This window comes from Pristis pectinata, chromosome 11, assembly GCF_009764475.1.
Source record: "Pristis pectinata isolate sPriPec2 chromosome 11, sPriPec2.1.pri, whole genome shotgun sequence".
In the NCBI taxonomy this organism is placed as follows: domain Eukaryota; kingdom Metazoa; phylum Chordata; class Chondrichthyes; order Rhinopristiformes; family Pristidae; genus Pristis; species Pristis pectinata.
The window spans coordinates 78,862,666-78,890,473 of record NC_067415.1 but is presented as its reverse complement, the minus strand read 5'-3'; the positions used below and the strand labels follow the sequence as shown (position 1 = coordinate 78,890,473).

General features: G+C 38.6%; 1 protein-coding gene across 2 annotated transcripts in view; it reads left to right on the top strand.

Annotated features, from left to right (window-relative positions):
- pibf1 (progesterone immunomodulatory binding factor 1) overlaps positions 1-27,808 on the top strand; it is an 84,654-nt gene that overhangs the window by 9,162 nt on the left and 47,684 nt on the right. For both annotated transcript variants that reach the window (XM_052026711.1, XM_052026712.1), the window contains exons 3-10: positions 2,418-2,518; positions 2,923-3,121; positions 7,766-7,885; positions 9,819-9,952; positions 10,911-11,019; positions 12,451-12,632; positions 16,736-16,861; positions 22,878-22,976. In XM_052026711.1, coding sequence (XP_051882671.1) covers positions 2,418-2,518; positions 2,923-3,121; positions 7,766-7,885; positions 9,819-9,952; positions 10,911-11,019; positions 12,451-12,632; positions 16,736-16,861; positions 22,878-22,976 — 1,070 coding nt within the window. The remainder of the gene's footprint in view (positions 1-2,417; positions 2,519-2,922; positions 3,122-7,765; positions 7,886-9,818; positions 9,953-10,910; positions 11,020-12,450; positions 12,633-16,735; positions 16,862-22,877; positions 22,977-27,808) is intronic.

Below are 27,808 nucleotides of genomic sequence, written 5' to 3'. Positions count from 1 at the left end.
GGGTGGCATCGACGGGCCTCCGCGCCCCACCTCTGATGGTAGAAACACAGCTGGTCGCCAGTGTCGTCGTCTGTGTTTCTGGGGTATGGTCACTCGGTTGCTGGGACTGGTTTAGGCAGGCGTTGGGCTCGCGGCCTGGCGATTTGGCCGACAGACTACCTGCTCTCGCATTTGGCCTTCCACAGGTCATCTGCCCGGGCAGCTACCTCACGTGGGTTGCTGAAATTGGCGTCAGCCAACAGCAGGTGAATGTCATCGGGTAGTTGTTCGAGGAAGGCCTGTTCGAACATCAGGCAGGGCTTGTGTCCCTCAGCCAATGCCAGCATCTCATTCATTAGTGTGGATGGGGATCTGTCCCCCGGGCCGTCGAGATGAAGCAGGCGGGCGACAGGAGAGGCCGAAGGTCTGAATCAGAAGGTCTTTGAAAGCTGGGTACTTATCTCCTCCGGAGGAGACTGGATGAAGTCTCCAACCTGGGCGGCTGTCTCCTGGTCCAGAGAGCTGACCACATGGTAGTACTTTGTGGAGTCGGAGGTGATCTGCCGAAGGTGGAATTGTGCTTTGGCCTGGTTGAACCAGATGCTGGGATGAAGCGTCCAAAAGGTGGGCAGCTTGAGTGCCACTGTGTTGGCTGCTGCGTTGTCGTCCATTGTGCGGGTCCAAAATCCGTTTGGACCGTCGGGGTCACCAATGTAGTGGCTGCTACCGCGATGTGAAAACAAGACACTAGTCAATGGGTTGCAGAACAAGAACTGGTTTATTTTCCCGCCTTGCACAGGCCTTTTAAGAGAGACCGTTCCCGCCCACCGAAAACGGAAATGACGTATACGCTACGTCATCAAACCTTTCCCGCGTGCGGGTTCTCCCTGTCGCTTGGGGAAGACAAAGGCCCAACGCCATCTTGGGCCTCGCTGCTCTGACGATGCGCGACCCGACCGCCGAGCCGGTTCGCTTGCTCGGATGGTGAGTCGCTACACATTGCTATTTTCTATGTCCATGGATGTCCTGCAGAATAGAAATAGTATGATGAAGTTCAGAGGTTATTACTGGCAGTATATTTTCTACTAACTGCACAATACAAAAATTACAACATGCTCTCTGTTAGGTTGTTAATATTGCAGAACCAATTGTTATTTCCCTCAAAGCTATTAGATCATCATAACCCTTGCTGGGTTCTATTATTATACAACAGTATATAACTGTACTACAGATCTTCAAGAGTTTGCAAGATTTTCAGAGTATTATTGTGGGAACAAGTAATGGACCTAGAAGTTGTTTCGAGCTGAGTAAATGTGGCTAGTATATATGGTCTGTTTATTAAATATAGAACATAGTTGGTCTTGATAAATTTGCAAATATTGTTAAGTATTGAAACAATCTTATAGGATGGCTTTTTTGTTTTAAGTGCACTTCTTGGGCCGAATTAAACTGGATTCAGCTCCCAGCCAATGCCTGCTAGGACTTAGCTGCCCTGAATGTAAGTGGCTAAACCTGCTTCCCTCCTGCACTGGGGAAGGACAGTGAGGCTTCAACAGCAAGTGGGTCTCAGTTGGAATACAGTGAAGTTCTGCCCCCAGAAAAGTCTTCTGCCAAAGCCGGAGACTTCTTAACACTATTAACGTTGTCGTAAATATTTTCTTTTAATTATAAAAATCCTAAGAGAAAAAATGCATGAAATTATTAAGAAATTATTAAAAACATCCAATAAAAATGAGATATGTTTATGCTTTCTTCCTAAACTAGGCTGGCTCAGACAGTCCATTCTTATAACATCTGTGGGATAGAGAGAAACATTCCCAATATGTAGTTAAAATGTTGAAAATCAGTTTTATTTTGTGAATTGAATGGAATGACTAAATCCCCAGCATGATGCAAGGAATGAATCCCAGCAACAGAGCAGATGGACAGAGGCATAGATGAGGTGAATATCCACGGTCTTTATCCCAGGGTAGGCGAGTTCAAAACTAGAGGGCACAGGTTTAAAGTGAGAGGGGAAAGATACGATGTTTAAAAGACATTTGGACAGATACAATGATAAGAAAGGTTTAGAGGGATGGGGCTAAGAGCAGGCAAGTCAGACTTGGGCAGTTGGGCAACTTGTTCGGCATGGGCGCCTTCCATACTGTACAACTATATGACTCTATAATACTGTAATACTATAATATGACTATGTTCAAATCTTTCTTTCTTACTTGGGAGCAGCTGAATGTGAGCAGTCCCTTTGAATCTGCTGGCGTGACTTGGCCCCTTTGACCAGGGATACATTTTACAGTTAGATACCTTATTCTAGGCAGATTGGCCCTTTTAAAATTTTACGGAGAAACATTGTTTTGAACCATCCAAGTTCAGTCCCCCCTGCCCACCCCCTACCTCCCCATCCACAAACACACTTCTTTCACTGTTTCTTTGCGACGTAGATAGAAGATTTGGAGGAAAGACTGAACGATTCTCTTCACCAGAAGCAATTGCTACAGGTCCGTTTGGAAAACCAACTGAAAGTTCAGCAGGATGATGCCAGGTGAGTTTGCAGTACACAAGAGATGATGTGTTTCAAAAGTTGCTGTCCTTATAACCAGTTGTCTAAATTTTAAAATTGCAGTTATTCTAACAAGATATCTGTGGGATAATGAAATAACATTTCCAATATATCATGAAATGTTGAAAATCACTTTGTTCTTGTGAATTAATTTGAATGAGGACACATATAGAACATTTCATTCTAATATCATCTGAACTGGAAGGACATAAATCAGAACTATATTTGCAAGAGATGTGCAATTTTGGGTATCTCCTTTTGGTAATTAAATCAATTTTATTCCATTACTGTCAATGATAGGTACTTAATTACAGAACCAAAATGTATGCTTTTTTAAAATAATAAGCAAAATCTGTGCTAACAAATGATTTTGATTTATGGAGCAGAAGACGCCAAGATCTAAGAAAGCAAGAAATGGAGGCTATCTTAGAAAGGCAGAAACATCTTGAACAGACAAATCTGCAGCTGCAGGAACGAGCAGGGGACATTCGCCGTAGTTTACGAGATCTGGATCTGACTGAAGATCAGTACGTGGAATTAAAGGCTAGACCTGAAGACCAGCTTTCCATCCCAGAATATGTATCTGTAAGTACAAGCAAAATGTATTTCACTGTAATGCCCTTATTTAACCACAGAGCTGTTGCAGAAAATATTTAATTGCCTTAAACTGCAGTCCCGTATAATTTCTAGCAATGCAACTGTGCAAATGGATTTAAATTAATGTGGTGGGAAAAATCTAAAGATTCAAATTTGATTGGTTAGAATTGAATTTTGTACTGATCATATTGAAAATTGAGAGTGTGAAATAGGGCAAGATTGAGGAACAAATAAATATCATGATAAATGAAGCACTGAGAAAGAACTACATGACTATTCCAACTATGGTAGAGATAAAATCTCATCCCGTTTATAAATATCCAGATGTGCTGTTGAAGTGCCTTGGTTTGGGCACATGAGTAGTGGGATTAGCCGACATAATTTATTTTTGGTTGTCTTGGACATGATTGTTGAAGTGGCCTCCAGTGTTGTAAATATCTGTGATTCATCCCTCGCTGACTGGTCTTCATAAGGTATAGGAATAGAATTAGAACATTAGGCCCATCAAGTCTGCTCTGCTATTCAATCATGGCTGATTTTTTTTCAACCCCATTCTCCCTCCTCTTAGCCATAACCCTAAACTCCTTTATCAATCAAGAACCTATCAATCTCTGCCTTAAGTACACCCAATGATTTGGCCTCCACAGCCCTCTGTGGCAACGAATTTCACAGATTCACCACCCTATGGCTGAAGAAATTCCTCCTCATCTCAGTTTTAAAGGGACGTCCCTTTATTCTGAGGTTGTGCTCTCGGATCCTCGACTCTCCTACCGACGGAAACATCCTCTCCACGTCCACTCTATCCAGGCCTTTCAGTATCCAATAGATTTAAATGAGATCACCCCTCATCCTTCTGAATTCTGTCGAGTACAGGCCCAGAGACGTCAAATGTTCTTCGTACATTAAGCCTTTCATTCCAGGGATCATTCTTGTGAAACGCCTCTGAACCCTCTCCAGGGCCAACAAATCTTCCCTTAGATACAGGGCCCAAAATTGTTCTCAATATTTAAAATGCAGTCTGACCAACACCTTATAAAGCCTCAGTGTTACATCCTTACTTTTATGTTCTAGTCTTCTTGAAAAGGATGCTAACATTGCATTTGCCACCTTCACTACTGACTCAAGCTGCAAGTTAACCTTAAGGGAATCCTGAACTGGGACTGTTTCTGAATTCTCTCCCCATTTAGAAAATAGTCTACACCTCTATTCTTCCTACCAAAGTGCATAACCCCACACTTCCCTATGCTGTATTCCATCTGCCACTTCTTTGCCCACTCCCAACCTGTCCAAGTCCTTCTGCAGACTCCCTACCTCTGCAACGCTACCTGTCTCTCCCCTATCTTGGTATTGTCTGCAAACTTGGCCACAACACCATCAGTTCCTTCATCCAGATTATTATTGTGTCAAGTGAAAAGTTGTGATCCCAACACTGACCCCTGTGGAACTCCCCTAATCACTGGCAGCCACCCTGAAAAGGACCCCTTTATCCCTATTCTCTGACTTCTGCCAGTCAGCCAATCTTTGATCCATGCTAGTACCTTGCCTCTAACACTGGGCTCTTGGTGCTCTGTGTAAGCTTGAGGTCATCCAAACTCTGCTACCTACATTCCAAGTCCTATTAACTCCCGACCCTTGGGTTTGCTGACATATATGCCGGGTCGCAGTTAAGCAGAGCCTTGATTTTAAAACTATCAGCCTTGTTCGCAAATCTGTCTGTGATTTTGCACTTCCCTATCTCTAATCTCCTTCAGCCTTGCAACTGCTCAACATATCTGTGCTGCTGTAATTTTGTTATTTTGCATATCCCTGAATTTAATTGTTCCATCATTGCGTCAAATCTTCAGCTGTTAAATCCCTAAATACAGGAAATCCCTTCTTAAATCTCTGCACCTTTCTTTTCTCCTTTCAAACTGTCTTTAAAACTCACTTGTAAACCAAGGTTTTGACCATCTCTGCCAATAGCTCAGTGTCAATCTTTGTTTCATAGCACTCGTGAAGTGACTTGAGCTACTTTTTCTACATTCTAGGCACTATTTTAATGGAAATTGTTGCTGCAGTTAAGTATCTTGTGTACAAAAATATAAAAATTGTTGCAAAGGTGTTACCAATAGAAGGCACAGAATAATCGACTAAATAGTAAGACCTGAAGTGAATGGCTGCTTTATATTTTGCAATTCAATAAAATGTTGGCCATTTAAAGGACATTTGTAGTTTGTAAAATTACAATAAGCACACAAAGGTACAGTAGGCCTATCAATAGTAAATAATTTTAATGATGCTTTGATTATTTCCAATAATATGTAGACTTTGATATTCATTAAGTCCTGTTTACTTTCCATTGTTTGCACCTCTGGATCTGTTATGATATATTTTCCTCACCAGATGGTGCCATTGTGCTTTCTTTAAAAGAAAGAGGCCTAGAAATTTTATAACGTGGTCCATTGCTTCGTGTTACGTGATAGAATTTTTTAAATAAAAGCTTGATTGCAATTGATTTGTGCTCTAATGTGCACATTCCCAAAGTAAATGGGTTTCCTCTGTGTGTGCAATACACATAAGCCAGGAAGCTGCCAGGCAAAGGAAGTGATTTTAATTGCTATCAAATGCGCGGTATAGTTCTCTACTTCATGGACTATGCCTTGCGCACTAAAGCAGGCTTTCATTATAGATTTAACTACTTTCTTCATAAGTGCCTCATCCAACCCCACCAAGAGGCTTTTTGCAGAAAAATGGTTAAAGACTTGCCATTTTGCGCACATATTGCTATTGATCAAGAACAGAGCTCGTATGCGATATTGGCCTTGATAAAGTATGAAGCTGGCACAGTGCAGCCCGATCTGCCTAATGCCTATTGTTTTAACACAGTATGTGTCTGACTCATACCAGGCACCTGCCCCATTGGACTCAGGTTGGGTAGCTAGAGTCTAGTTGAAGTTGCTTTGGTGCTATTTTAAGAAGCTTGGTGTGGGCTATCCCCAGAAAGTCCAAAGAATTCATATTTTATATGAATGCTTAAATAGGTTCCTATATGTGATCATTCCTGCCCAATGCCATCGCCACTGCTCTATCAGCCCCTGCTCTCATGTTACTGTTGATGACCTTAGGTTCAGTAATAGCCAGCAAATCACCTGCAGCTACTTCTCTTCCTACTCATCAACACCTCGAAGGATCCGTCCTTGACCACTCATCCACATTCTGCTTAGCAGTGATATGATCTGAAAACACAACAACAGTTTCCATGTACACTGAGAACCCTCTTTGCAATGTTGCTTTTCTTGTATCCAGTAATGGAAGAGCAGAAATTTCCTGGATTTTTTGGAATGGGTAAATTGGGTAAATTCCATAAATTCCTTCCCTAGCCACCTGTTTCATTTCTCTCGCTAGCAACTTTCTGAAACTGAACCAGATTTTTCATAACTACATATCTGGATCATCGCTATTTTTACCTCCATAACATTGCCCAATACCATTCCCAACCCAGCTCATGCTGATGAAAGCTTTCAACAGTCCTTTGTTGCTTTTATATTTGACTGTTTCGATGTACTCCGGGAAGGCCTCCCTCTGCAAACTGAGGCCATCCGAAACTCTGTTGTCTGTATCCTAATTTACACCAAGGGAAACTGTCCTGATACGGGGTTTCAACCTGAAACGTTGACAATTCCTTTCCTCCTACAGATGCTGCTCAGCCAGCTGAGTTCCTCCAGTAGGTTGTTTGCTGCTCTAATTTACAACAAGTTGCATTCAACCTGCTCCTTAGTGTTTGCTGACCCGTAAAGGCTCCTGCAAAACCTCAGTGCTGTTGCCTCCTTTGTATGTTTGTGATCTCCACCAACCCTCTAAGTTATCAATACTCCTACAATTACTGGGCTCTAAATCAACCCCTATCAAGAACCTTGGAGAGGACCCCTTGGCCATTGAGGCTAACAACTCTGGAATTCCCTCCCTCAATCCCTGTCTCTAATTTCCCTTTCCTCCTTTAAGACATTCTTTAAACTTATGACCATTTGTTCATCTGCGCTAATGTCTCCTTGTATGCCTCAGCACCACACTTTGCTTGCCATACCCCTTAAGTGAGTGAGTTTGAGGGTTTTGTTTCTTCAGAGGCCAGATATGTATACTTGTAGTGTTACTGATGCATTGGAAAAAGAAATTGGAGTAGAAATTCATCCATCATTGTATGTGCTAATTGTGTGATGCATGACACTTGTGCACTGAACTTTGCTTCTGAAATTCAGTTGCATTGTCAGAAGATGAGTTCAATCCACAAGCTACTACATCCCATGTTTAACATATACAACAAGACTAGTTTCTACCCTGTAGTTTCCTTTTCCTAATTTTGTAAATTGTGGTAAAAAAAAACAAACTGCGGATCAGCCAGCATCTGTGGAGGCTGAGGGAATAGTCCGCATTTCAGGTCAAGTCCTGAAGTGGGACCCAAACCTCAAACATCAACCATTCCTGTGCCTCCATAGATGTTGCCTGACTAACTGAATTCCTCCAGTAGTTTGTTTTTGTTCCAGATTACAGCATCTGCAAGCTCTTGTGTCTACATTTTGTAAAGTAGCATTTAAGCTAAATATATAATCAGAGGTTTGTCTATAGTCCTTTATCATGGCTTCTTTTTGTTAATAGATAAGATTTTATGAAGTGGTCCGACCTTTGAGAGAAGAGATTGAAGAGCTTCGACAGAAGAAAACTAGCCTTTGGGAAGAGAGCAACTGTCAGAAAAATCAGCTGAATAGCTTGATAGAGGTTGGTAATTCTTGCTATTTTTAAAATAAAATTACAAGTTTTTAGGATGGATTAACATTATTCATGTCCTTGTGTTCCCAGCTACTAATTAGCTTTCTGTCATGCCGTGGATTTATTCAAGAATAACAAAGTATGACACTATATTCAAAACAAAGTGCAAGTTTTTTTTAATTGTATGACTTTACCCTATTTATGACTCACTACTTTTTAAGTAATCTTTTGCACCTATCACAGCTTTTTTTTTAAAAGTTGTTCAGTATTGCTTTTCTAATGTCACAAATTTACTTCTTTAAATCTAATTTCTCACATTTTAATGTGCATTTCTTTTCAGGGCACATTTTGTTCTGCTGCATATCCTCTTCTTCCAAATACTTTAACCATCCTAAATTAGATCCACCAACAGTAGTTGGTCTCTCGATCAATATTATTTTTACAATGACATTGACGGTGTTCAGAATGCAGTTGTAGGACTGCTGTTAATTTTTAAAATATTTTGAATGAAATATTAATAGAATGCTGGGTTGTATACTGAGGTTATTTATATTCAATAAAGTTAATCATTGTTACTGTGTTTTTTCACCATTTGACATTTAAAATCATAATGGAGCCAAATGTTTTCAGGCAAAATTGTTAATTTTAATAACTAAAGACCATGAAAATCTTGGTTTAATATTTACCTGTCAATTCAGATGTTTCCTGCAAATTGAGAATCACTTCTATCCTGATAATTTTGCAAGCATATGTAGGAGCAAATTGCTGGTTAACCTATGCCAGTGTATAGAATTTTAAGTATGTAGGAAGTAAAAGGTTGTGCAGAATCTTCTTTTTGTTAACCTTTTTTGAATGACCAAAGGAGTTCTAGCTGATGGTTGACGTAGATTGTTTATCAAAGAACAATTGCGGTAATATTGCAGAATGTCAATAGTTTTTGTTCGATGCTTATTAGACTCGTACAAAATACAACTCATTTGCATTAAACTTTATTTTAATAAAAATAAATGGTAAAAACATTTTTATTTTTTGTAGTCCTCTTGTTTTATTTTCGCGAATGCAATTACTGAGACGGTCTAAAACAACAAATTTGAAGATAATTTGCATTTTAACTTTTTATTCATTTTTTTGGTTCAACAGTATCACTGAGAAAGCCAGAATTACTTCCCATTCCTAGCTGGCCTTCTCGAGCTGTTGCTATGTTTCTGGTGCAGGCACTCCCATGATGCTGTTGGGTAGGCAGTTCATGGTTTTAAACCAACAACAATGAAGGGACAATGTATATTTCCACCAAAGAGGCTGTGCAATTTGAAAGGAAAACTGAAAGTAATGACGTTTCCTTGCACCCTGCTGCTCTTGTCTTCGGGGTAGAGGGATAGGTTTGGGAGCTGCTGTCAGAGAATCATAAGTGAGTAATACACTTTGTAGATGGCACACACCATAGGGTCAGTGCACTGCTGGAGGGAATTAACGTTTAGGATGGTGGATGGAGTGCCAGTATAGCAGGCTACTTTTTCTTGGCTGGTGTCCATGAAAGTAGAGAGTATTCTATCATGCCCTTAACTTTTGCTTTGTAGATGGCAGAAAGAATCTGGGGTATCAGGCGGTAAATCACTTGCAGCAGGAAACCCAGACTTCGATCTTCTCTAGCCAAAGCACTTAAATGGCTGGTCCACTAAGTGTTTGTAGTCAATGGTGATCTCAGGATATTGATGGTGGGGCACTTAGCAATAGTAATGCTTTCGAAAATCAGGGGTAAATGGTTAAGCTTTGTCTTATTGGAGATGACCATTGCCTGGTTCACTCGTTACTTGCCATTTATCAACCCAAAGCATACATGTTGTTTAGGTCTTGCTTTGTTCAGGCAGGGACTGCCTCATTTGCTGAGGTGTTGAAAAGCTAATTATTTAATGCTCATCTTTTCCATGCTTAAAATTTTTAGAGCTATGAATCTGAAAGGAAAACTCGCTCTGATCTGGAAGTCCGTTGTCAACGCCTTGTACTGGAACTGGCAGACACCAGGCAACTTATTCAGCAGTCAGACTATAAGAGGGAGCATTATGATCGAGTAAAGCAGTAAGTATGCCCATATTTCATATTTTCTGGTAGCTTTATCCATGATTTTTGCATCACTTACACGCACAATTTCAAATATTGACTCAAAATATGAAAATAATTAAGAATAGATCCCACCTTGAAACTGATAAGTAAAGCCAGCGGTACTGTGGAGCATAATCCCACACTGTTACAATGGCTTATGAGAATAGAAATTTACAGTAAATGTAATGTTCAAAATGCATACCTGACACTTTGTACAATTTAAAACTAATATCCTGGCCTGATTAAAAATACACGGACAAACAAAATGTTCCAAATAACAGGTGCAAGTTTGAAGGAAGACGTGTGTGAGCAATTCCCTTGTAGCATTGCACATGGTGACTTGATGGATTTGCTCATTGTGATGTCTAAATTATAACGTTTAAATAAAGTGTGTGCTGTACAGAAGACTTATAGAATATACAAAACTCTGAGAACTAGACAAATAGTTCTTTGTGAACTGTCCCACACCTATCTGTGCATATGTATAGCAGGTAATTGGCTGCTAAATAGCTTAAGCAATTGTTTTGGCTGTCTTAAATATGTCAAGAGTGAAAAATCAATGTTTCTGATGGCTGTCAGTGTTTTCAGAAACAGATGGCAAGTTGATTATTCAAAGGGAATGATAACAATATGACACGAACTTTTGAAATCACAGTATGTTGACATTGTATTCACTGTTATAAATCTTGTCATAAAGAACACCCTGTAGTAAACTTTAACAGGTTAGCTAGTTAGAGTTACATTGGCAACAATAACAATACACAACTGTACTGAGAACTACACAAACAAAGATTGTGATAAATCTTAAGATTAAAATTTTAAAATGCTGTTTTATTTTTTTATCTTCAAAATTTTAGTTTTATATTTGTGTTGCTTTTAACTCAGCAAGGTATAGCTATAATTTGCCTGTCACATTTCATGTGCTTTGTTTCAGAGAGAGAGATGCACTTGACAAAGAAGCTTCAGAACTCAGGAAAAGACTGGAGTTACTTGAAATCACACACAAAGCACAAACTAAGGAGAAAAATGATTTATCCAAAGAGGTGCTGATCTTATTAAGATAGGGGTTATAATGTAGTGTTCAAATCCTATCCTATTCCCAGGATTCTTATGCTACTGGCTAGGCCAATATCTATTGTCCATCTCTGATTGCCCTTGAACTGAGAAGCTTGCTTGTCCATTTCAGGGGTTGGTTAAGAGTCAATCACATTGGTGGTCTAGAGTCACAAATAGGGCAGGCAAGGTAAGAATGGCAGATTTCCTTCCCTGAAGACTGTGAATCTGATAGAATTTTATAGTCATGTTACTGAAGGTTACTTTTAATTTCAAGTTTATTTCATTTTTTTTTATATAAATGACCCAGTCTCCTAAGACTTGTATGTGTCCCTTTATCAATAATTTTAGCCTCTGGATGTTAGTCTGCTAACAATCGCTATGTTGTCAGATTTGTTTTAAGTCTTGAACCATAATCTAGATCAATATTTTGGTGCAACATTGATGTGAGAGATCACATAGCATTGTGCAAAAAAAGTACAGGTATTGGTGTCCTGGATAACACACACCACTCAGTTAGCATGAACAAAATAGTGTATCTGGAATTTAACACTAGATAATTAATAGTTATTACTTAACTAACCAGTTGACTAAATGTGAATTTGGGGGTAAATTTTTCCTACCTCAGATAATGTTGAGGTGGAAAATAATCAAGCAATGGAGCATTTTTCTAGCTTCACCAAAGCTGCAGATTCATCATCAGAGCTGGAGAGAGATGATAGCTCTTAGATTAGATATCCAAGGAGAAAATGAGGAAGGGTTTAAAAGTAATGAATAATGATTAAAAATCACAAATTTTTAAGATTAAAAATTTTGCTCAACCTCAAATTTGTAAACGTTGGAGGTTGAGCAAAAAGATTTGCTGAGTATCAGGGATTGAGAGGTTTTAGGAAAGAACAAGTTAATATGTTGTTAAATGGGTTTTGCAAATTTCAAGCATTCTGGGTTACAATCAAATGTAACCACTATGTCAATGAAACACTCAAGATATCTAGGAACGAGTAAGTAGCATGTGATGTAATTCAAAAGTTAAATTAATGGTTTACGTTGAAATATCAGGGGAAATGGTAATGTGAAAATGGTGCTAGACTATGGCACTGATAGAACCACAGCACTAACTTAAATGATGATTGTAAACCAAAACCTGATTGCCTCTGGTATTACCAAAGTGGCACAACACTGATATGATCAAGAACGGAATACCTTAAGTGCAAATTTGAATGTTAAATGTTAATGACTAAATATTTGTTGTAGAATTTGAAATATTTATGGAACTTGTAACTTAAACTTGGTTAGTGATAGACTTGCTTGAAAAAAGTATTATATCTTAGAACTTATTGGTCCTGTGGTAACTGTTCAAATCAAATAATCTTAAAATTCAGAGATCTTGAATAAAAGATAATTTTTTGTGTTCCATTCAGGCAGCAGCAATGCAACAGTCTATTAGCTTGCTGCAAAAAGATAAAGAATACTTGAATCGCCAAAATATGGAACTGAATGTTCGATGTGCACATGAAGAAGACCGTATAGAACGCCTCCAAACTCACCTTGAGGAGGCAAAGCGAGCTAGAGAAGAAATGTATGAAAAATATGTGATTTCAAGGTATGTGGTTTTGTCTTAACTTTACTTATACAAGACACCACAGATGCTCAGCATCTCCTTGCCTTGTCTTGTGCACTCCAGCACTGATGATCTGATGAAACACAAGCGAGGTTGCTATAAATGTTCTGTCACTTGTTTCCAAATCTGTGCATTGAAACGTTACATCATCTCTACTCTATGACTGAGCATCCACAATCGTCTGAAGCACTGAATTCTAAAGGTTAACAACAAATCTTATATACACAAAAAAAAACTTACTCCCCTCATCTCTAAACAGTTGGCCCCATTTTCTGAGACTATCCGCCTTTGTGTTAAACACTTTACCCTGAGGAAACATCATTCAGCGTCAACCCTGATATTTGCTCTTAAAATCTTATATATATCTCATTAGGATCATCTCTTATTCTTCTGTGTTACATGGAGAATAGGTACAGTGGAACAGGCAATAATGCTGCAGCCTCACAGCACCAGCAATCCTGACCTCTTGTACTGTCAATATGGAGTTTGCATGTTCTCCCCATGGCCATGTGTGTTTCCTCTAGATGCTCTGGTATCTTCCCACATCCCAAAGACGTGCAGATTAGTCCCTGTAAATTGCCCCTAGTGTGCAAGTGGATGGTAGAATCTGGGTTGGAGGAGGGGAGAAGTTGATGAGAATGCGGGGAAATAGGTTGCAGGGAAAATTAGTGAGGGGATGTGATTGCTCTGTGAGCCTGCACAGAATCAGTGGGCTTAGTGTGTTGTAATGGAATATGGCATATCCTCAAGCACACTTTGTAGAACAGGGAATCATCATTCTGGGAACCAATCTTTTAAGTCTTCGTTGCACTGCCGACAAGGCCAGTGCGTCCTTTCCCAATGACAAAGCCAAAACTGCAGACCATATTCCAAAGCCTTGGGCAATCTTAACAAGGCTTCTTTATTTTGTGCTCTATCCAATTGCAATGAAGGCCAATATAGTGTTTGCTTTTCTAATTGATGGCTATGCTACATCTAAATATTTACTTTCAGCATGTCCTGAACCAGCACAGACAGATCTCCTCATGCACAAACATTTACTATTTTCACGCTATTTAAAAATGTACTGATTTTTCTATTTTTCCAACCCAAGTTCGCAAACTAATTTTCCCACATTACACTTCATTTGCCATCTTTTTGCCCACTTGGTTATGCTGTCTTTGCTCTCCAGATTTTTTTTTGTCTCCTTACATTTCCCTATTATTTGCAACCCTGGATATATTGTATTCTCTCTCTTCATCCAAATTATTAATGAGTATTGTGAATAGCTTGAGGGCCCAACACTGATCCCTGAGGAGCACCAATAGCAAGAATCTGTCAACTTAAAAAAGACCAGTTAATTCCTGTTCTCTGTTTACTGTCCTGTAACCAATTTTCTACCCTTGCCCATATGTTATCCTTAATTCCATGGGTACTTATTTCATGCAACAAACTTCTCTGTGGTATCTAATTGTCATTTGACAATCCAGATATACGACATGCACTGGTTCTCCCTAACCGCCCTTGCTTGATACATTCTCATAAAAAAATTATTTCATTAAACTCTGCTGACTCTTTCTCAGTGACCTGTTACCACTGTCCTTAGTGATTGATTACAGCATTTTTTTTTTGAGAACCGATCTCCTAATTAGTGGTCTTCTACTTGCCACCCTTCAGTCTGCTATATTTGTCCCTAAACCTGGGGAATTTTGGAAAATCATTACTGATGCAACCATCATCTCTGCACCTACCTATTTTCGAACCCTGGGGTGCGGGCTCTCGGGTCCCGTGGATTTATCCCCTTTTACTGTGCTTTCTCTTTAGGATTTAATTACCTTAAATTCCTCAATCTTGTTAGTGGCCCAAATAAAGGGATACCATTAATTATGTCCCTCACAGAAAAGACAGATGCAAAGTATTAATTTAATCCCTCCACTGTTTCCTCATTCCCCATAATAATTTCACTGCCTTCAGAATAGTTTTTCTACTCCCTTCCTTATTTCTTGATTGCACAATTATTGCATTCTTTATTTATATTTCTTGCTAATCTAATCTCATAATTTACACTTCAGTCGATGCTTTGGTTAATTATTCCTGTTTGCTTTCACTCCTCACCACTAGATCCCCAAGTCTCTAGTTTACTACTTTTTTTAGCAACATAATTTTAATTTTATTCTTGACCTTCTTTGTCAGCCACCAATGGATCACTTTCCTTAAGGAAATTTTATTTCCCAAGTGATGTATATTCCTTGATAATTCTGAAATGCTTCTTTAAATACCTGCCATTGTTTGGCTACCGGCACATCTTTTAGCCTGTTTTTCCAATAAAAAGGTAATGTAAGCTTATAGCTTATTTAATATTCTCGCAACTAAATACCTCGCATAGTGACTTTGGTTTTACCAGGGCAACACTTGCTCAATTGCTGCCCTGATGTCAAGGGCAAACAATCTCACCTTTGAATTCTGCTCTTTGGTCCATGTTTGGACAAGTGCTGTGATGAGGTCTGGAACAGAGAGATACTGGTGAAACCCAAACTGGGCATTGTGAGTAAATGCTGCTTGATAGACAGGTTCTGTCACTTTGCTGATGAATGCGTGTCGACTGATTGAGCAATAATTAGCTGGATTGGATTTGTTTGTCTTTTTGTTAATGGGAAAGGAAGAGGTAAAAGGTGTTGCGTCTTCTGTGGTTGCACAGAAAGGTGCCATGAGAAGTGAGGTGAGTGTTGACAGTGATGAAATTGTGAACCAGAGAGTTGTAGATCAAATGGTCCTTTCAGAATGCTGAAAGAGGCAGAGTAGCAAAGAAAAGACTTTGGTGGTAGCATCTTATTAAATGTGCCAAAAATTGAATGTGGAGGAAGATGTGGTGGAAGATAATGACAAGGGGAACACTATCCTTTCTCTGAATGGGAGGAGATAGTGGGATCGGAGTAGGGAAATAAAACAGACGTGGTTGAGGTACCTGTTTACTATGGTAAAGGAGAATCCAGGGCTAAGGAAAAACACTGCAGCTGGAGGAACTGGGAGAATGGAATGGAGTTCTTTCAGGGAGTCAGGTGGAAGGAGATGTAGTCAAGCTAGGATATGGGATTCTCTAGGCTTGCAATGAATATTGTCTGCTAACTTATGCTTGAAATGGAGGTAGAGAAGTCAATAAAGGGAAGGGGAGAGTGAGAGTTGAAAGTGAGTGCAGGGTGGAAATTGGCACAAAAGAAATGGAATATTTGAGTTCTACTTGAGAGCAGGAAGCAACATCAATGCAGTCATTGATGTACCAGAAAAAGAGGTGAGGGAAAGGCCCTGAGCAGGAACTGAAGTAAGGAGTATTCCACTTATCCCACAAAGAAAGCTGTACCTTTGATTTGAAAGAATTGAGTAGAATTAAAGGAGAAGTTCTTTGATGTTGGAGCTAATTCAGTCTGGCAATGTAGGGTGGGGATGGAGGGGACTGTTTGGGCTTCTTTTCGTAGAAGGGTTGAAAAGCCGTCAGGCTATCCTGATGCAGGATGGAGGCATAGAGGGATTGAACATCTATGGTGAAGATAAGCTTGTTGGGCCCAGGAAATTATCAAAGTGTGGAGGCATCAAAGATGTCATGGATGGAAGTGAGATGAGATCGGACAAAAGGAGAAAAGAAAAGATTCCAGGTTTAAAGGAATATCTTCAATGAGATAAGAATAAGCTGAAATAATGGGTCTACCAGGACAGCCCTGCTTGTTGATCTTGGATAGGAGGTGGAAGGAGCTGCCGCAAGTTTAGGAGATAGGTCACAGAGCGAAAGCAGTAGAAAAATTGAGAAGTTGTTGTCACATCAGCAATTAGAGATAATAGATCAAGAAGGAGTCACAGTGGATTGGGAGTTCTAAAATCGATGCTAATGAATCTAAACGGTATTTTAACAGCTAAAATTTCATTTGATAAATTAATTGAAGCAGTCGTTTAAATTTGCACACATCTTCACATTCAACTTTGAAATGGATTTCACACAAGTGAGATACAAATTGTTTTAAGTATCTTAATTGATCGTGTCATAAATCTGTAAGATATTTAATCTTTCTTTTGATGTGATTATTTATAAAAAATGTTTAAAATTCCTTTTAAAGGGACCATTACAAAAATGAATACGAGGACAAACTTCGACATGAATTGGAACAGATTCGAATAAAAACAGACCAGGAAATTGAGCATCTTCGAAGTGGCTCCAAAGAAATGTATGAGAGGGAAAACAGGTAAGGTTTTATCCACAGTCTGTGAAAGGAGGAATTGAGTCAACTCCTCATCCTAACCCTTTCCAAATGAGGTCAGCCGCCCCCATTCCCTTGAACTTGCCTTCTCTGGATGCAAAAGACCAATTTCACTAACACCAAGTCATGTGGGTGGTATAGAATACAAACCCCCGTGACCTGTCTGGAAGCATTTGACAGATAGAAAAGTGACGTAGTTTGCTGATTGATGTCACTTTGTATGCTCAGTAGCCTCCATGGACTTGCTTGACGTGTGTAGGAAGTGACAGCAACAATTGTCTTCTGCTCTAACCTCCAAGCACAAAAATTGCCACCACTGATCTAAACTATTCATGCTATTAAGCATCTCTGTCAAATTTCTTCTGGGACTTCTCTGCTCGAAGGAAAACAACTTCTCCAATCTAATCATGTAGATATAGTATAAGGTCACATCCCTGAGACCATTTAGGTCTTCTATATCCTCTTCAACACCTATCGATCTTCCTAAAGCATGAATTGCACAAAATAGTATTCAAATTTACATTGACCAAGATCAGCCTTGCACCCTAAATGGGTAAAGAATTTTGTAATTCATCATTTTACTATGAAAACACGTGAATTAATTTATTATTTTATTTGTAATAACCTAAACACATTGTCCTAATGCAGGGACTTGACCCGAAGCGTTGACAATTCCTTCCCCCCCATAGATGCTACTCGACCTACTGAGTTCCTCCACCAGTTTGTTTTTTTGCTCCAGATTCCAGCATTTATAGTCTTGTGTCTCCACCTAAGCACATTTGTTGTTACATTACTTAGTTAACCATTTAGTTTTGATTTTGTGTATAGGACCATGAAGGTTACCATTTCAAGAACTTTAAAAATGTTCATGTTAGTAATGATTTAAAGATAAAAGGATGAGGCTGAAATATACTCTAAATTAAGGTATGGAGGTGAAATCTTTTCCTCAAGTATTTATGGTGAAATGCACAGATATATCATTCACAGTGCTGCATTATATTTTTAATTTGGAAAACTGTGACACATTTATAAATAAATTAAAGGCAAGAAAGTCAGGGGGAAAAATGTTTACACACCCGACAGATCAGCCAGGATGTGTGGAGAAAGAAAAAACAGATAAAATTTCAGATCAATGACTTTTTAAAATACCAGTAATCGCTGAGCATTTGCATCAGGCCTCAATGTACTATGGAAAGTCATTTGCATAATACTTGTAGGTGAATGCATAAAATTAAAACAGGCACAAGAAACTTGAACGTGGCCTCAAAAAACCCCCGTCCAAGCATTTTTTTCACTTCCAGACTCAATTGTCTGAATGTTTTACTGGCTAGTATCATCCTCTGCTCTAGATTTCAGCTCATTCATGCTACCTGTGCAATATCCAGGTGTAGACCTTCTCAGGAGAGGTCTTACTATCCTAGCCATCATTTATCCCTGAACAAACATTATTAGAAAAAACAGGTTGTCATGTTTTTGCCCTTTATGAGATTGAGGGATGTACTGATAGAAGTATATATGATTATGAGAGGCATAGATAAAGTAGATCCTTTACCCATGGTAGGGGTATTAAAACTAAGAGGGCATAGGTTTAAGGTGAGAGAAAGGAGTTTTAAAGGGGATCTGAGGGGTATGTTTTGTTTTACACTGAGAGTGGTTGATATCTGAAGCATGCTGCCAGAGGAGTTGGTGGAATCAGATATATTAACATATAAACACTTGTCTAAATACCTCAAACACTTAAACAGACAGGGCATAGAAAGATGCAGTCCTAATGCAAGCAAATGGGGTTCATGTTGATGGGCAAACAAGTTGGTATGAACATGGTGGAGCGATGGGCCTGTTTGTGTGCTGTGTGACTCTGTAACCTTGTTGCATGCAAGTTGGTTGCTGCATGTCATGCATTACAGCATGTCTATGTTTGCAAAAGCATTTCACTGTTTGTAAAGTGATTAGGGGTATCCATAAGGCATAGCATAAATGCAAATGGTTCTTTGTCTTTCCACCTGCCATCTCGTTCTTATTGTCATGAATCAGCTTCTAATCTTCCCGTGCTTGTAACTTAAAGTTCTCATCCTTGGATTTAAATTTGTTAATGGCCTTGTTACTTAGCTCATCTTTAAACTCTTTCATCTCCGTCTATCTGGAAGTATCTATTACTTCCAGTCCTGATGAAGGGTCTTGACCCAAAACGTCGACTGTTTATTTCTCTCCATAGATGCTGCCTGACCTGCTGAGTTCCTCCAGCATTTTCTGTGTGTTGCTCCAGATTCCAGCATCTGCAGAATCTCTTGAGTATCTGTTACTGTGAGTCTAGTTGCTTGCAAATTTTCTCCTCTGTTTTTAGCACCCATGCATCCAGCTCTCATTTCCCAGCAAACATGCAAAGCACTTTCACATTTCCAGCTACCTCGAATACTTAAAGATTTTCCTTAAAATGGGTGCCAGGTCAACTTCTTCATCCTCCCTCTAAGTAACTTTTCTCCTTTTCCCACAAGTCTAGTTTTGTCTGGTAATACCTCTATAAAGAATCTTGATGTTTTTCCCATATTAAAGGTCTGGTATAAATGGTTGAGAATAAACCTCTGTTTGACCAGCAAAGATCACTTTTTTCTTCTTCCCCTTAGAATATTACTATGGGTGCTTTTATGGCTACTGATTGGACAGACAACACCTTACTTTAACATCTCACGCAAAAAATAGCATCTTTCAGAATGTAAAACTGATGCGTATACCTAGACTGTGTGCTCATCTTCAGAGCTAAGCTTCAAACCATGTCCTTCTGAATTGCAGGAGGATGCTGCCATATGCAGCAAAGTTGTACTTCAGCCTGATGTCCACTTTAGTTGCAGCAGTTAATCTTACGGCTAGTATGTTGATTGATTTCTGGACATCCAGCAGAAAATTAATGCAGTAATCCATTTTGTTAGTGGCTGAGAAGGGTATGAGCAAAAACAACCTTATGACCAAATATTCTTACACCATATGCCTCGTACTTTCTATTTTCTAAACTTTGATCTAATTTCTAAAATAAAGTATCTGTTTTTCTTTTGAATCAGACAATAGTTGTCCTGGATATTGAGGCTAACAGTGCTCACTGTTATTAAGGATTTATTAAGGAGTAAACTAGAAATTAACTTCCAATTTCCTTGTGTGTAGAGTTAAATATGTTGCTGTTGATTTGTTGTGCACTTTCATAGGCTGCATTTTACCAGGATCTTGGCAAGAGATTTGACAGTTTGGAGGGCAGAATGTTTCAGTAATTGCCCACCAGATGCTATCTTAACATACCAGCAGAAGTTAGGTCAACACCATTCAGGTTTAACTGAATACTTGTGATGATTTAACTATCAAACCTCTCTGACAATATGCACTTAATTCTATTTCAATCAAATTTAAGTTATTGTTGGAGACTTTATACAAATTAAAACCATTTCCTTTATTTTTTTTCTTTCTGTCTCTTTTAACATGTTCCATCTCATCTTTCTTTTCTTGTTTCAATTTGGTTTCTATATAGCAATGTTTACGTTGATTTTTTTTCATACACTTTTATATTCTCTTCTAAAGCAATCTATTTGTTTCCTTGGAATTGCTTCAGATTTAAAGATATAAAACTCCTTTATTCTGAATCCTATTAACTGTCTCTAAATCTCATTTATGGCAATCACATAATATCTAATTTTTAGGTTGGATATATATTTCTGTAAAGGTATCACTCCTTAGATTAAAATTCTATAAAATATATTTACATACTATAGCAGTTTGTTTGTTTTTGCAACTTCTGCTCTGCACAGTGATCATTCAATCATTCATCACACATGGATACTTTTCTCTGATGCACATCATGTATGGATGTACCTTTCATATTGTGGATTTTTCTTATTGCTGCTTCATTGCCAATATGTTACCATACAATTCTTGATGAACGCAATTTAGAATTCTTTTTGCTTAGGTGCTGGGTTTTAACTTTTATGTAAATGCCCTGCTCCCATGTAAATATCATAAGTTCCAAGCAGTGATGATAACAATCTCAGTGTTTTATCTGATTTGTTGTGGCAGAACATTACTTTAAATTTGTTATTCTGCTGCTTGCAGTCAAGCACAAAGAGATGAATAACAATAACATTGCTTCCCTTTTTAAGAATAAATTGAATGGATTTTCTTTTTCCAAATCACTGCATCATTTCTTGCATGGAATTACACAGAATATGCAGCACAATAGCAAACCATTTAATTCAACCAGTTCTTGCCAGTATTTGTCTTTCCTCAAAAGACTTGCTCAACATGGCCCTCATGTCCCTGATCCCTTGTATGTTTGTTTAACCACCCCCTTGAATGCGTGTATATTATTTGCCTCAGCCATTCCTTGCGGTAGAGAGTGTACAATCTCAAGATTCTCTGGGTAAGTAAATTTGTTCTGAATTCTCTATACAGTTTCCTCGATATTATTTTGTAAAAATTTCCTCTACTCTGCGTACTTGTGGAAATACTTTTCTGACTCTACTCCATCAAAACTTTTCATAATTTTAAAGTCATTCTTTGCCTTTCTGTTGTCAAGAGAAAAGAGATACATCCTGTTTATTCTTGCATAGTTGGTGTTCTCATTTTTGGTCTAAGGTTTAAATCAAATTGTGTGAAGAATTTTCAGAATTAAGAGCCGGAGAAGGCCATTTAAGCCTGTTCCACCATCCATCAAGATCATGGCTGATCTCTTACATCCAAGCCATTTTCTAGTACTGTCCTATATCCCATAATTCTCTTAACTTCCAGAAGTCCAATTGATCTCTTTTTTGATTGAACTCAGTGACTGGGTTTCTACATCCCTCTAGGATAGAGAATTCCAAAGATTCACCATCCATTGTTTGAAGAAGTTTCTCTGTACTTCAGTCCTAAATGATCTGCCCCTTATTTAAACCTTGGTTCTAGTCTCCTGAGCCAGAGGAAACATCTGCCTGCATCCAGCCTGTCAAGCCTTGTAAGAATGTTGTAATGATCTTCTTTCATTCTTCTAAATGCTAGAGAATACAGGCCTAGTAGAGTTCAGTTTCTCATCTTTATCAGAAACCTCTGACTCTTTTAATGGTCTCATTAATATATCTCTGTATTTTCAGTATGCATCTCTGTACCATAATCCATTTGTTCTTCTGCTCGTTTGAAGCTCATTTTCCAAATAAATACGACCGTATTACTACCTACTAAAATGTAACTTAAATGTAATTCATTTGTCAATTTTATTCCCAGGCTGCAGAATTAATGTTTCCACATGATTTGTGCATTCTGACTCAGTAATGATTGTCCCTTCCAATTTTGTAATCAGCAAATTTAGAAATTGTTTTTTGACTACAAAGCCAAGACCTTTTATTTAAATTGTTAATGACAACAATCAGCACTGATCCCTGTGGGATTCCACTTTCTACTTTCTGTTAATGTGAATGGGTGTTTTTGTCCAGTTTTCTACTTTCTCTCTTGAGACCAAGTGGCTATCCATTCTGCTGGTGGCCCCTCACTCTTACTTGCCTTTTGTTGGCAGTTCATTAGCTGATCCACAAAGAGTAAGTGACGGGCTTATTCTTTGTGGATCAGCTCATTGTTGACTGCTGCACCTGTATGTTGCATTGAGAGTAGGTGCAGAACTCAGCTAATTAAGCTGACCTGGATTGAACAGGTAAGTGGTTTAATTTTTTAAATTTTATTTTATCTTAATGTTTTTAAATTAATATCATATCACTTCACAACTTAGAATCTCATAATTTCTTATCCATCAGGAGATTAACATTTGTGGTGTTAGGTGAATACTTTCAAACAAGTTGCTAGTTCTTGTACATGGGTATATACATTTTACAGCTTATTCTAGTCTGCACCTCTGCCAAAGTTTTATATGGACAAAGGTTACATATGTTTGAATTTCCTAAGGTAAGGCAGTTAAAGGATATAAATAAGCGCACATGAAAATATATTTCCATGTGGAGTTTTGTTCTGACTGTTTTGATTTCTTCTAATTCAGAAATTTGAGAGAAGCAAGGGACAATGCAATTGCAGAAAAGGACCGGGCAAATGAAGCAGAAAAGGATGCCCAGGCAAAATATGACCAGCTTCTGGAACAGTAAGTTTTATATGTGGCAAATTGAGTGTCCAGAAAATGTAGAATTCCTGTGTTCCCTGTTAGTAAAAAATTGAAAAATATTTAGATAATAAGTATTGAATTTCATGGTTTCCACTACTGCAGTAAATCCAATCCCAGTGACTTTGGGAATGTAATACTGCAGGCATTTTTTTTTATTGTGTACCAGGTGTAACTTTACTGACAATTAGCATCTTGCTATTATCACAGTAAGATAAGATTTCTTTATCAGTCACATGTACATCGAAACACACAGTGAAATGCATCTTTTGCGTAGAGTGTGGCGGGGGCAGCCTTCAAGTGTCATCACGCTTCCGCCGCCAACATAGCATGCCCACAACTTCCTAACCCTTACGTCTTTGGAATGTAGGAGGAAACCCACACAGACATGGGGAGAACGTACAAACTCCTTATAGACAGTGGCCGGAATTGAACCTGGGTCATTGGCGCTGCAAAGCATTACGCTAACCGCTACACTACCGTGCCTGCCCTTAGCTGTTGTTGAGATAATGATCATTGTTTGGGGCCAGGGTATTCAAAACACCATGACGTAATTTCTAATTTTGTTGCACATGTTAAATAAACTTGTTATCCTGAAACAATGCCTACTTGAACATCTCGCAGAAATTAGATACTTCCTGGAAGGCAAAAATATTCAAGCTGGAGAATAATGCACTTGTATGATAACCATGGAACCCATAACTATACCAACACCACATTAAAGCCTGGATAGCAGGGAAAATCTGAGAAACTATCGTGCTGTTCAGATGCTATAATGAGTTGTGATGATGACCTGTATAGATCAAGAGTAAAAATGGAAAATGCTCTCACACTCAGTAGGTCAGGTGGCATCTGTGAAAATAGAAAACAGAACTAACATTTTGGGTTGAAGGCCTTTGTCAGAACTCTAAAAGTGAGAAAACAAATTGTTAGAGAGAGGGAGTTGTGGGTAGGGGGGTTAAGAAGGGAAATGACAATGGGTATACTTCTGACAGACAAGGCCGGGGTTCTCCAGGTGATTCCAGTGTTTACAAAGCCCGAGATTAATGGGGGAGGTAGAGAGAAAGAAAACAACAAAGGAACATGTTTAAACTAAAATGCAACTCAGAGATGTTGCTGAAACCTGAAACTAGAAAGGAAAATGTTAGAAATGCCCAGCAGAACAAGCAGTATCTGTGGGGAGAGAAAACCTCAGTTAAAGTTATAAATATTACAGATAGATAACCTTGCAGTAGATATTGTGTTCCTAGAGTTGCAATGTGCCAGGACAGGTACTTGCTCATCTAGCTAACATTGGGTTGATTGGAACAGTTTAGGAGATCACTGACAGATATCAGAGTGGAATGAAGTATTAAAGTGACAAGCAGCAGGAAACTCAGGGTTATCTTTGCAGACTGAATGGAAGAATATAATCAGGAGACTTGTTTGCTAAACATCCTCATGTAGCTAGATGTTAAAAATGCTCAATGTATTCCTGGCATGGTGTTGGTTTAGAGTCGTTCCACCGTTTTTGACCCTTACAAGAGTTTGACTTCATGATTTACAATAAGACAGATAACTGTATTCTTTTGTGAGTTACACCTACAAAATCTGTCACTATTAAAAGTCACTTTGTTCTACTCCCAGATCCCCAATGTAGCCTATAGTTACCTAGTGCAGTCATTCCACAGGTAGTCTGCCTGAGCCAAAAGTACCTCCTTGAGTCTGACTGACCAAGACAGCTCCTCTTCCATCATTGATATTCATGCCTCCTTCTCTTCATCCCCATTGAACACCATGCAACTGATCACACAGTTCCTGATTGGCTCTCCTTGCTGATTGGCCATTGGCATCATGTTTCTTTGTTGTTATCTTGTCACATAGGCCAAAATTACCAAACTATATGTAAACTATTTGGTCTTTGGATATGTAGGCCATGGAAAGGTTTATCATTCCACAGCCACCTTTTAAATTGCAAACTATCTGCCAGAAATTTCCACTTCAACAGATTCTGCAGTCTCCTTCATACGATGTACAATGTTCAATCCAAGATCCCTGTCTAGTAGTTTCGCACAGCTATACTCTTTACCTTGAGAGCCTTCTTCATTAGGATCAGGAGGATCATCACACAGTCAGTAATATAAAATTTGCCAAGATTCACCATATCGTTGTTCTTCAGTGCACGAGGAAGTGTACCAGCTTGGACAACTGTCTTAACTGATGCATTCTGCTGTCAGGAAGAAAGCTGATTCCAATTGTAAAGCTCCATGCATCAATTGGTGACAGCCTGCTCTTACCCTGGCTCTGTGGGAGATCATTTGGAAAAGGAGTACAGAAAAAAGTTTTTTTTAAACATGTGCTAAGCCATTTGGCCTTGTTTCTTAATCTAAACCTTTCTTTTTGAAAAAAATTGTAGGTCTAAATGGTGATAAAGATATTGGCAAACTACTTATAAAGAAAACCATAGCTGCCCAAATGAATGGTGGGAATATAAATGACAGAAGCTTCATTGATTTTCCATTGTTGAAGTCCTTTCCTTGAATTCCACCATTTGTTGCTGAAATAGTCTTTGATGTTCAATTCATTCTTTGATGTGTCTTGATATTGTAAAGTGGTCTGTTTTAAATTCCGGGATTTTACATTGCAGTTAGGCTTCATATCTGTTGACAATGCTGATAGTTAGTCTTGGGTTGTTATTATGACATCATTGTGTAGTCTGGCATTGGAAGGACAATTGCATATTAAAAGTAATTCTACACCATTAACATGGCAGCACAGAGTTTAAACTTTGAATGTTCAATCTGGGGGAGAAAAACAAATACTCCAATATTCTGTTGGCTTTTATCTATCATTAGAAATCTCAGTATTAAGAAGAGAAGCACACAGTGTACATGCTTTGAATATGTATGGAACCCTTTCTTCAGCTCAGTCACCAGCAATATGAGAAAGTTGTATTCCCAGCTGCCTGATCCTATCATTGCATTAATCATTAATTAAGGCATTTGTGAATAATTGTTTCCATTTTCAAGGAGTTTCTTTAATATAGTTATCTTTTTCATCTACACTGCGTCCTCATTATTCATGAGGGATAGGAGCAAGCAGTTCCTGCAAATAACAAAAAAACAGATGCTCTAAGGCTGCTGGCATTGACACAGAGGCTGCAATTTTATACAATGGTCAACCCTTCCTGGGATTTAACAACTTCTATGCAAGTTTCAGTGTGTGAGTCTCAGCTTGTATGTAAACTACCCGCGTTCTAGCCATCTCATCCCCAGTGTTCCCAACCCAGGTTCCAACTTGCCAGCACGAGACATTAAATGCAATCCGGATGGTGAGCAGGATCCACTGGACACCACCAGGGTGGGCTCTGGAGGAAGGCAGGATGCTTTCCAACAGTCTCGGTAATGCACAGCTGACCTCACAAGCATACAGATCCATGGATAATAAGTCAGCAGATTACTTAAGTGTATATCTTTCTTTAAGATCATTCAGCCAGGCACCATTGCTTCTAAGCCATTCATATTATGCACATGGGAATCCCTCGGTTGAAGCCTTTGGTATTCTTATCTGCTACGGTATTAATTTGAGCAAAGGCCATTTTTACATCAGAAGAACAGCTTAATTAAGAGATGTGGTCTGAAAGTCGATGAAGGGCTTTAAATTTGGAGTGATGCATATATGTGAATTAACTCATTGCTTCTCGTGTTTAAACCTTGCTTCTGCATTCCTTTTGTCCTGCTTATGAATGATTCAAACCCAGTACTAGAATGATTCAAACCCAGTTCGGTTTCTTCCAGATATAGAAAGAGAAGAATATTAGCTTCATATAACATGTGAATCCTAATGACATGCAAGTGATAGTTTAACTAGAATCAGGAAATGACAGGCTTATGATTATCTACTTTACATTGGTCTTCTCAATAGTGGAGGTGGATTATTTGCCAAAGGTACCAGAAAAACTAAAAATAAATCAAAAAGAAGGGAACTAAGTACATGCTGTAGAAGCAAATACATAATAATGCACAAGCTATTAATAAGAGTTAAATACCAAGTCCTGGTGATTTCCACGTCCTGGGTTATTAAAATAAGTGCTTGAGAAAATTGTAATATTCCTGACCACTTGTGATTCTGGAATTGTGCCCCAGATTGGAAAAACTGCCAGTGTCAGAGCATTATTTTAGAGAAGGTAGAGAGATTAACTTTATAGTTGTATTATTTGTCAAGTGTCAGTTGAGGGGAATTTACTATTTTCACTTATTAAGGATGGAGCAATTGAAGTTTATCGGAAATAAACAACATGGATTTATTGCGGGTAGATAGAGCAAGTTCAATAAACTTAGTTAAATTTTTGAGGAGGTAACTAATGTGGTAGATAAATTTGATGTGAACCTTCAGAAAGCATTCAGCAGCCTTCCACATAAGAGGCCAAGCAAAAATGAGAGAATCTGGAACTGGAGCAACCTATTGGCTTAGAAGGAAATTAGTCTGGAATTACCAATTGGAGTATGCACTCAAATTGGCACTGTTTTACTGGTGCCTGTCCACAGATCTGTACTGTGGCTGCAGCTTTTAACTGTAGGGTAAGGGAGCCAGTTATCTAAAGTTTCATGCCACAGTTTTATGTAGATGGAACCAACATTGATTAATTTAGCCAACAAATAAAAAAATAAGAATGATTGAAGTCATCCCTTTTAGAACAAGAAAGATAGATTAGAATATTTTTTCTGTCAATGTGCTGAGAGGTATAGAAGTTTAAAAAAAATCAACAGAATTCTAAAAGTGAGTCAAAGATTCAAAAAGCATGGGTCAAGCTCTTCAACCTACCAAATCCATAC